Below are 11,685 nucleotides of genomic sequence, written 5' to 3'. Positions count from 1 at the left end.
TCGAGCGAAGGATTTTCCCTTGAATCCCGTAAGACCCGAGTTGTTGGAGCAGCGGGACGTATGGGACCCTATCGAAGGCTTTTGAGAAGCCGAAAAATATGGCATCCGACATGAGTCCTCCGTCCTTGACTTGGGTTATGCTGTACATAAACACAAGCATGTTTGTCACACAAGAGCGGTTTGGGAGAAATCCGTGTTGAGCTGGAGATATCAGATTGCTGGAATTAAGGTGATCTAGGATAGCTCGCTTCAGAATGCGTGCCATCACCTTGCACAGCCTTGGAGCCTTTGGATGTGACACACCCAGGAAGATTTCCGTGGAAAAGACGCACGTAGATCAAACAGTTAAACGGAACTGGCCCAAAGCAGCCCGTGAGATTTTTGTAAAATGACCGGAATACTACAGAAATTTGGTGAAAATATGAACGTAGTCGACGAATCACAAGACCACCACCCAGTCTTATACACTACCGCAGGCATCAAGGCGTGACTCAAATAGGCGTTAATGCAGCCACCCGGCAACGCCGGACGGCAGACTAGGGTTGTGGAAGACAATGATGAGTAACTCGCGCAAGCAACCCAGTCGGAAAGTGTCTAATAAGCCATCCAGCAAAACTGTCTATACCAACGTGGGCGAAGGTCACTCCCGACCAGAGGTTTGTATGAAAATACGTACACCCGGCAGACCAACCAATTTCGGCTGATGCACCGCCCCTCCTGGCTTCACAGCAGCGTGTGGACGAGGTTAGCTCAAACCCACATAAATTCAGCACAGAATCACTTAACCCAGTCGAACCAGCCTCACACATGTCCAACCAATATACTTTCTATTCACGCTTCCGAGCTTGGCATAGTGTCATTTGCTTCAAATCGACCCCAGAATGAGTACAGCTCAGACGTTCTTATTTTCACCGAAACTTTCTGGATCTAGGGTAACTCCTTGGTAAANCACCGAAAGTTTCTGGATCTAGGGTAACTCCTTGGTAAAAGGGCATTTTCTGTCATGGTTGAATAGTCTTGAGCTGTACAATGCTAGGCACATAGTAGTGCCACTCAGGGATCAGCTTCCATTTCATACGTGATTTCAAGATTCACGATGAGCTGGCAGGACATTTAAACTGATATTTTTGTGCTCCTCTGACGCATGGATGAATGAAAAGCCACCGGAATTCGTTATTCAGGATGGAATTAATCAAATATTGAAAATACGTTGTCGTCTACATATACACTGCCTTGCTGCAGGAAAACGGACACCACGGGGGATAAAATAATGAACCTTGAGAACGGATTATATTGTCAGATACTCAATAGGTTGGAGAAGTGATATCTAGAAAGCCCAGTACATTACAATAGTTTCTTAAAGGAACCCATGGGTTCCTGTGACTTAAATGCTACGGCAATAACCCATGTACCATTTCGGAAATCTGAACTGCGAAATGGTGGAGCGACTTTCCACGGGGAGTAGCGCGAGACTAGGGTAATCAAGAGCTTTAAAAGCACAGGGTCGTTTCATTGCAAAAGTATCACCCGTAAGTGACCGTAGTAACGAAGTCCAGCACATATATCGGTATACCCAGACGCAGTAGAAATCCAGAATTCAGCAGAGCGTAACAAGTAGCACGTGGGTATTCGTATCTACGTAAATGTACAGCATTTGGAATACTAAAGCAAGATAATAATGAATAGAGCAATGAAAAGAGAATCAATCACGTTCATCACAGTTATTTTGCTGAAGCTGCAGTCAAAAGGGAAATAACTTACCCATATTTCCTTGGGAAACTTGAAACTCCTGGATCTGAGGATCAGCGCGAAGGTGCCTACCTGAACACACTGTGTTCGTTTTCCAATCAGGTCGAAAACCGCTTAGATATGCCACTGTCGGAAATGTCAACAGTATAGCCTCGGGTGACTGTAAGCAGTAGGCAGATGCACTATAAGATTCGATATTCTTGGAGTGCCCTCAGACGGTCCACTTCAACAACAGAATACCTTTATATTTCCGCATAACATCTAGGCATTGATGCATTGACGCGCATTTTGGATGTTTTTTGGTTTTCTAACAATGAGCTGTCGGTCACACCGTTTACCTAATTTAATTTCTTTTATACTGAGTTCATATTTGTCAAGGAGTAAACTTCCAGACGTATCCAGTCAGCAGTTTTGCCGTGAGAGCTGTACTTGTGAACTACGCTGGATGCGTCTGGGTGACTATCCATTCTTCAACCTTGTCTCGAATTCCTGGTTTGCCGTTTCTACTCCTGCCCCAAGATTTTTTGTACTTCTAGTCTTGATTTTGCCCACAGAAGGCCGGGTGGCTGACTCTAAAAAATCATATCACAGCACTCCATTAATTTGACGTGGCCCAGCCTCAGTTTCTGGGTTGGTACAATGATTCTGAAAGAGGGTTTGTTTGAAACGATCCATGAGCATTTGAACCTAAAAAAGGCGGGGAAGCGCACCTCCAGCGGAAATATCGGTGACCTTGAAGCGGAATCCCAGCCTATGGTAAGGACGGAATAATGAGCACTGTACCAGGCTCCGTGGGCGGTGGCTTGGGGCCGCCTGGTACTGGTCCACCGTCATCCTCCAAAAAGCGCACAAAGATCGTTTTCTTGAGTCCAACGGAAGTAGGGAATTGGGATAGACTCGAATGCAATGCGGAACAAAAATTACTGGATAAAGATGACATGCTCAGATATGAAAAACTCCTGAAGAACAAGCCATCTGTTCGGAAGAAAACGAATTCAGGTAAATTGGTTGGAAATTTTATTTTTCCGTTGTCATGTCTCGCTAGCTGTGGTAGTTTAATTGTCCTTTGGATTCGGCTGAGAGAATCTTCACATTATTTTTCAGTATGATGGGACGACCGGTGTCACGTCGTTAGTCAAGTAGGGCTGTTTGTCACTAAGGTGCATGCACTCTCACGTAAATTATATATTTTTCGCTTCATTATTGTGAATAAGCATAAACCGTGTGAATTGTGCTAGTTTGAGAGCTTGGATGCCCACTTGAGGTAACAATGTATTAGAGGGGTAGCGTGTTTTTTAGTATGCTGAATTTATGTGTACAAAGATATATGAATGGATAAGTGCAATAACGAGTGGGTTAGCGCTCGTTATTGAAATCTCCATGGAAGCTCTGGAGGACTTATCCTTATTGCGAGTCATAGGGTATAAAGCTTTGAAGGAATCGGTAAATTTTGAAGTGGAAGTGTATTGTGTGCCACTATCGGCTGTTTTTGTTTTACAGGATACGTCTAAGCTCCATCTTTTCCCAATGAATAACTACTCCTTATCTCCATATACTCGAAACACTTCACTACCTTGTTGCGAGTTGCTCTTGTGGAGGGATGAATTGGCTTCACGAGTATCCCCTACTGTTTTTACCCTCGACTTTTGATCGGCTGCTGGTTTTATACGAATTAGATGTGGAATTCTGAAGCAGCATTATCTATTTACCGAGGTTCATATTTCGTCGAACAGTTGAGCGTTCAGAACGCGATTTGGACGCAAAAATTTCGGCTTTATGGATATTTTCTTATACGTAGCATCTTGTATAGTACGTGTGGACTGGGCGGATTCTCGCTTCTGCTGCACGAGCCTCTGTTTGCGAGCCTAAAGCGCTTCATAGTCTTCATAAGTTACACAAAGGTGCGTCCTGTTGGAGTGACACAAGGGTCAATTCCCCTTTGTTCCAAATGTTGAAATGCGACGATGCATTCAGTTTCGTTTATTACGCGCACGACTGCCTGTTAGACTGTAGCTTGTTTGGGGACGAAATTGGTTTTGCTGGTGTGTAGGCTGCCAGTCCGACGAGCCCTGCATGATGGATGACTAGATGAAAAATGGCTCATGTATCCGTGTTTGTGCTAGGTCAGACAATGTCGTCAGTATATTGGAGGTTTACAATCCGGACTGTTCAGACTCGTTTTGAAGCGGGGCTCCGAGTGCCAACTGCGTATAAATAAATGATTAATCGTTCAGTTTTAAAACCTTTCGATGCCTAGCTACAATCCCATCCGAAGGAAGCACGAGGGCCAGGGTACTTCCAGGTTGCCCAGTCGTAGACAAGGCAATTCGAGATGCAGAATTCGGGATCTAAACCACTGGGCCATCTCGCCATCTTTGCCAATTGCGTCTCCGATCACAAGTGATTACTGGTGATAAAGTACATCATTTCACCTCGGAGTCAAGATCAAACTCACTTCTCGCTCTAGACACAAACTCTAGCTTTTGACAAGTAGCAAGTTTTAATGAGGGCAATGAGTTTGAGTAGTACGCCATTAGCACGGACGAAAGTCCGTAATGACTGCACGAAGTCGAGTTTGGTGTACTAGCCGATGAGACTGGTAATGGTTTGCTGCTGGGATTCGATCAGGTTTCCCAAAACTCGACGTAGAGTGATTGAAAAGCTCAAGCGGAGCTGCTGTAGATGTGACGTTTTTAGGCGTCGTGCTTCCGATAAACGTTCCATGAGTGTGGGAGCAAACTTCTAGACGGCAGTAATAAATGGAGTGGTTATACGATAAGTTTCCCGGGTTATTTTGTCACTTTTCTTAGGATTTAGGACCAAAGTCAGTTTTCCAATTTCAGTGGGGAAAGACTCCCTTCAGTAATGTTTGTAGATGGTTGCGGGTAGAGAACGCTTTTCTATGCTGGAGCTTTTCTGTCTTTGAGACGCTTAGCAACCGAATTACTCAGCTTGACTAGGTGATGCAATGGGTGCTGCAAGGCTCCACTACCGGATGTGCGGAAGTGCAGCTTTGAGTTGAGTGGAATGCAATCTGTTGTGGCAGTTCATTCTTTTGGGATGTCGAACTATGGGGATCAGGCCGCGTGAACCAGCTAGTCTTGTTAATTGTATTGCTGTACGTGGTGGACACGGACCTTACCTGGTGGCTACCAAACCAAGACTTTTCCATATTTCGTTTTGGTTGACTCAGTAACTGGTTCTGTGTTCAGAGTCCACCACACCATCCACCAGTAACTTATCTGGAGCGGTATTTCGGTGTGACTGGATCTCCTCGGTATTGCTATATGCTGCATGTCGAAAACAAGTACCCAGGGGCTGACTGTTCTTAACTCTCCTCCCACTTCGGGCTGCACACTTCTGGTGATGCGGAGGCCACTACCATTAGATATACCTGGCTGGATATTGTGTTGATCAATTGAGGGAAAGGTTTCTACTAGACTGGATAGCATTTTTCAGTCGCCTGTGTGCGGTTTGTTTAGCAATTTCTGTGAAAGAATGTTGCGAAAGTGAGGTCAATCGCTCACCGTTTATTGTGCCTGCCTACGCCTCGAAAGACTGCATTTCTCAGTCCTCCAAGGACAGTTGTGTACTTTTACAACAGAAAAAATCTGGGACATCGTTGTAGTTGCTGGTGACGTGAACGAGACACATAGGCAACGGAAATAGTCTACTTCAGATGTGTGTCGATCACAGACGGTTCCTTTCCAGTACCAATTTCCGAAACAGCGTTTCAATCAATAACGAACTAGCCCCGAGTCCAAATGGACCAGTTGCCATCACTTACCAGTGGCGAGGGCCGATCCTTCTGTAATACCCGCATGGACCCTGACCATGCTTTTGTGCTAAGTGCGCAGATAGATGATGCGAGCCGTCTCAAAAGCGTTACTGGCGTTGAATGACTCAAGGAATTCGTAACGAGGTAATTAAAAAGGTTCTATGTGGTTGTGCAGCAGGTACTTTATTTAACGAGGACATCCAACACCATCACCTTCCGTGGCTCAATCATGTGCCGCGCATACTGAAACCCCGTATTCCGAGACGAGTGCCTGCTTTAAAATAATGCAGACTAGTTGTGAAGCCGTTCAGGTGTAACGCCCTTCAGTGCCTAGCTGCCATTTCACCCGAAGGTTGCACGAGGGCTGAGATACTGCCAGACTGTCCAAGCTTAAACAGGAGTAGTCGAGATGCAGAGGCTAGATTTGAACCACGCGAATCCGTGCTTTGAGCAATGGGCCATTTCTTGGACAAATGGCGGAGAAGCAAATACGACGAATCTGGACGTTCCTGGTGAAGTATGCTTCCCAAGATGGAAACTCCATGACCTTCATGCGCTTGACTGGAGGCATTGCAAGAAATGGCGGCTAATCGTTATCACTGACACTCGTACTGTCAGTTTTTTTCCGAATTACCTGGTTTGACGCTTGAAGGTGTGGACACCTCTGTAGACCAGCACCACCACCCCCTACCTAAGCCACTCTTTTCTCTTCTTCCCAATTAGGGTCTTTACTTATATGTAAATAAATTTCTTGATTGGGAACTTTGTGCGTCCCTGGAGATTGTGAGGGGTTAAGTATTATCCCCTGGGGAATACTTCGGTATCTGATTTATCGAAGCTCTGGTTTTCATGACAGAAATACCGCGCACAGCTAACACCTCAAGTGATGGTATATACTAGAATGAGACATTTTAGAGTGACAGCACAGCGTTCCATCGGGGGTGCTGTTTTGTATGAAACGAAAAGATCACTCCTAGTCCAAATGGATTGGGTGAATTTGTTACTCAGGCGATTCGGTAATGGGGGTTTAGTAATCAAGATCGAGGGGACGGGATCCATAGATTCACCATACTGTGATATTTCGAAGCAATCCGCACATCACTTGTTCTTCTGATACTTGTAGACTCATACCGTTCTCAATTGGTCAAATTTATTTTTCGTACTGCTCTTCCGGGTGCTCTAGCGTCGGCATTCAACTTTACTAGTTTGTTGGTTGAACGTTCTTTCATTTTGTCTGCGGAGTTCGCTGGTATTAGTTTTCGTGCTAGATGCATAAAGATATGGGTTTATCTGCCATTTACCCTTTCTAGCAGTGACACTCGCTGCCAGAAAGACCTGTCGTTCTAAACCGGCGAAGAATGCTTCCCGCAAGAAAGTCGTCGACTCTTATGCACCCTGGCTTGGTGAAGATGACTCCGACGAGGCCGATGCTGGACTGGAGGGTGAGCTTGATGATGACGAGTACTTCAGACGCTTGGAAGAAGAGAAACAGCGGGAGGATGAGGAAGAAGCGCGGCGCAAGAAACAGGTACTTGGCCATGATTTTCATGCAATATTTTTTCATCTCAGCCAGCTGGTACCTCGTCCCCTGGGGATTACTTGCGTTGCTCTTTTTCATGAGCAGCATAATGGACAGTCTGATTGACAAACTGGTTTGCTCAGTAAAGTTTTCTGTGTTCGTTTTTGATTGCCGTACATGTGGTCCAGTTGGATACATGTTTGATCGCTGTTTGGAAGTTCTGCTATGCAGTTGTTTCATTTAGCCTTGGTTTTGAATTATTCGTTTCGGGCGTTCACTACATTGTCTTTTCCAAACACTTTTACAAACTGAAGAGTATTTGCTAGTTCCACTCGATTTGCGTATTATCCGACCAAGACGTTGTCGACAGTGAACACTAGACTCTTAGAAGCCTATTTTTACTCTCATCCTCCTTATAATCACCTTTGGCAGCAATGCACATTCTACTGGTCAACGGCCATACAACCTTGAGGAAAGAAAAGTTTAGTAAAGAGTGTAAACAAAGCGGATGGATATGGACACAGTGCAAATAAGCCAATGTCCTCAAAGGAAAGTGTCAAGGCTAAGGTGCCTACACATTTAGACAGCATTAGGATAAACACATCTGAGCACCACGTCGAAATAAGGCGTCAGCAGTGGGATCGGTCCAGCATCCTTTGTAAACCCCATCCGACGAAAGACGATTGTTCGTCTCTGAACGCCCGTGTCTTCGAAGCATTGCGCATGTATTGCGTGAATGTTGGTTAACATTGCTGAATTGCAACAACTGATTTTGAGCGACCAGTCGAGTGTATCCAACTTTGATGATGTGATGTAGCTCATCCGGTTATACTGGCTCGGTCATGTTTGTTCTATAAGGACGATCGTTTGCCTCAGCACCGTTCACTTCTCTGAAAAGAACATGGGAAACGTGACAAAAGGTCTTAGCCGAGTTGGTTTCTTGTCATCTGTGAGGTTGTGGTTATAGCTACCACCCCATCACTGGCTAGACATGCTTACCGACGTGGTAAATTCTCACAGTCGATGACTGTCTTGTATTCATCCCTTAAGTGTGTGCTACTCGGGCCGTACGGTTACCTGCGAATTAATGAATAAATATGATTACCTTTAATCCATCATTTTCTGTGGTCCTTTTCATTCAACTATATAGACCATACTCCGTCTCCTCATATGAGACTCTGGCAGCCCAAGAAATTGCAAAATTGTGCATGGTTAGTGGTTAAAAAGCCGAACTACCTGAATCCACCTGTTTCTTTTCGTGTCCTTTTTCAACTGGCACGTTAGATTCGCTTTATTAGCGTTCACGTGTTGGATAGTACACTGGTGGCAACGCGGCCCAGTTTTCCTCGCGATTACTTACTGTTTGGAGCAAAGACTGCAAGTCATTAGCAACAGCTTACAGGGAGTGCGAAATTGTGGGAATAGGTACAAACAGGCTGAATGCGCGTTATTCGTAAGAATTCGTTGCACAGCACAATCAATTTTGTTTCAGTTGCGATCGCAGATCGCGAAGTGTCTGCCTTCGTGGCCACGTACCAGACAGTTCGACTGTTACATTTTCTGCTACCTATATTTTTACTCTGGCGTCCTTCTTGGTTGAATTCATTTTACGGTACTAGAGCTATACTTCTACGAATGTATGTGGTGCTTGTGATTCGAACTTCTCCTGTATCCTTTTTCAGGCTGCACGTGCGAAGAAGTCGAAGCCTAGTCCAAAGAAGCAAGGCTATAAGGTTTCCAGAAGGATTAGTGGGAATTCTGCACGTCGCGGATCGCAGCCCAACTATGCAGTTCTTGCCGGCCTCGTTGAAGAAGACAGCGGCAGAGATGACAGTGAATATGGTGACGGTACTGTTTCCTCCTACAGTGAATCTAAATTAGATTATGAGGAAGTGACCAACCTTCGAACACTTTCTCCACATGAAGAGTTGGATGAAGATGATGGGGAGGAGGACCGATCTGAGCGTTCATATCCCGTTGATGACCTTTCCCAATCGCTGGACGCGGAGGAAGAGGATGCAATTATGGAGGAGGATGAACAACAGTCTTCAACCCGACCTGATACATCTTCCAGAATTGTCTCTGATCAGCTGTCTGTGTGTCCCGTTTCAAGTGATCCCTTCACCATAGCAATGTTGAATGTGGACCCCATTCAACTATTGTATCAGTCACCTCACTTGGCGTTGCCGCCATCTGCGTCCGATTTAGTTTGCCCGAAGGGCCTGATTATGGATGCTTTTTCAATATACGAGATATTAAACCGTTACAATCGACTGCTTCGTCTTTCGCCATTCAAAGTTGAAGATTTTTTGGCGGCCCTGACTGCGAATGAGAATTCTATTCTGCTCGCTGAGATTCATATTGCACTGTTGAGAGCTCTCACACGTGAAGACGATGCTGCAGGAACGTTGATGTATCCAGTTGACTCTAAAGACTCCGTCACAATAACTTTCCACCTGCTTGACCGTTTCAACTGGCCACATTTGCTGGCAGCCTATCTGGCAAGCGTCAAGTCCTCTGAATCTGCGGCTCTGGCTGCTGCTTCCAGTCTCAGTTCGATGAGTATGGCTGCTGCATATGCCGCCGGTGCTGCTGGCTGTGGTCCTACCGGTGGTGGTGGTGCAGACAATGTGCTTACTGCCGCTCTATTCCCAGATGGTCTCATCCCACTAGATCCCGCTTATCCATTTGTTCCTGTCGAGAAACGCGTAGCTGTACTCAGAGGTCTGGCCAATCTCATAGTGGCCACGGGTCCAGTTCGTGGGGACATTTTGCGGGACGGATTCCTTCCACACGAGGATCATTGTCGTGTGTGTCATCAGTGAGTTGTTTTTCTATCGAAAACCCATTGAGTTGCTTCCATCATCCCTTCACAAGCGTCTGCCTCCCCAGCATGAGCGTCATTCTGTGCTAATTTCATTTTTTGTACTTTAAGTTATATACCAAGAATCTACAGTTTTTTACGTTTTGCCTCGAGCATTGTTGTTCCACGTAGCGTAAAACTTTCAGTTGGTAAATGGAAGGCAAGAAGACTTTCCAATTCCGACCTAGCTAGTGGGTAGTCGTTCGACACTGACACCCCGATACATAACTGCTGTAAAGCTCGAAGTAGGCATGTAGGTTGGGGTACTGCCAGGTTGCAGAAGCTCGGGATAGCTCAGCGGTTAGAGCTTAAAGCTACTGACCGGAAGGTCTGTGGTTTGTATCTAATCCTAACCTTTTGCTCGTTCTTGTCCCCGCCTGGGCAACGTGGCAATACCCCCTGATTTACGTTGATTACGTGACAGCCATGCTCCAAAATTGCGCCACGGTAGCGGTTATTTTCAAAAAGCCTAGATGAGAGAAATCGAAAATCTTGTGTTGGGTTCAAACCACGGATCTTCCGGTCTATAGCTTCGTGACTTCATTGCTTGGCTTTCTTGAGCTGTCATAATTCTCAAGTAGATTCTCCCTCTATATGCCATGCACGTTGAGATGCTAAAGTTCGGAATAACTAATCAAATCGCGCTTGAATTTTTCTGTCGCCGTGCTTATTCTGACATTATCTTTGGCCCGACTATCTTCATCCGCTCTTCGTTACGTATGTCAGTCAGCCGCTAAGGTTAGGAATGTCTTAGGATTCCGTTAGTTGAAATGCTCAGTGTTCACCGGAGTGTAACTCATCAAACAGCAATGCACTCCCGGAGAAAAGCAGTTTTCACTCAGGGTGTAATTCAGCGTACCCTTGTACCAATAGTTTGATCACCATGTGGCCTGTCGATTACAATTGTTAACAGTTTTGGCGAATGCCAGCTAATAATTTACCCATACTCGCGTCAATAGTAGACTTAGGTTATAGAACTGGGGCAATTACGTGTGATTCTGACAGTAGGTGTCCTCCTCACCTTTTTACGAGTACACAGTTCATGCATAAGGTCACTGAAGAAAAAAATGGACGGACATTGGCATTTTCGCGAACTCTTTCTCTGGTCAATGCAGATCGGCGAGTTAAAAACTAAAAGTGAGTGACCCACACAAGTAAAACAAGTAAACATAAGTAAAACAAGGGTAAAATAGAGTAGGCGGATAAAAGCGTGGAAACTGTGTACGATACGGTCGGTGAACTTGAGTGACCAGCGGTCGCGTGAGTGGGCCATCGAAGACTATGCGTTCGAGCGCTACCTCAGTGCACAGACTGAGGTTTCGTGAGCGAATCGCGGTTGCCTCAGCTGTGGCTAGACATTGATACTGAACGAATCTTGGTAGGCAGACATGGGCTTGGTGTAGTGTTCGGAAAGCAACAGCATCATCATCATCAACGACAGCATGACATCAGTGTTCAACACCAATGCTTCACTGCCGTACAACCATGACTTATTTGAAAGCCTTATGGTAAAGAAAAGAATAAAGGTGGATGGGGGAGGGACTTAGTGCTAGCTTAACACAATCATTCCGAGGTGCCTACACCTCCAGACATTCACTCAGGCAATCTGGACAGAAACTGACAACAAGAACGCCACTGACATCGGCTGGCAGCCATATCTTGTAGTGTCTCCAACCAGGCACAGTGAGGATCACGCGGTCCCCATCCTGGAAGGCGAGTAGCACCGACAGCACCCAAGCGTTTCGTGATCTCCTCCATACTCCTCTGCCAGGTCAT

At 45.6% G+C, this 11,685-nt stretch overlaps 1 protein-coding gene across 1 annotated transcript in view; it reads left to right on the top strand.

Annotated features, from left to right (window-relative positions):
* Positions 1-2,484: 2,484 nt before the first annotated feature.
* T265_11800 (hypothetical protein) overlaps positions 2,485-11,685 on the top strand; it is a gene marked incomplete at both ends in the record, with an annotated part of 56,740 nt that continues 47,539 nt past the window's right edge. The window contains 3 exons of the mRNA XM_009178562.1: positions 2,485-2,748; positions 6,838-7,055; positions 8,729-9,867. Coding sequence (XP_009176826.1) covers positions 2,520-2,748; positions 6,838-7,055; positions 8,729-9,867 — 1,586 coding nt within the window. The remainder of the gene's footprint in view (positions 2,749-6,837; positions 7,056-8,728; positions 9,868-11,685) is intronic.

The sequence above is a fragment of the Opisthorchis viverrini genome, assembly GCF_000715545.1.
Source record: "Opisthorchis viverrini unplaced genomic scaffold opera_v5_593, whole genome shotgun sequence".
Lineage (NCBI taxonomy): Eukaryota > Metazoa > Platyhelminthes > Trematoda > Opisthorchiida > Opisthorchiidae > Opisthorchis > Opisthorchis viverrini.
This window is presented reverse-complemented; position numbering and strand designations above follow the sequence as displayed.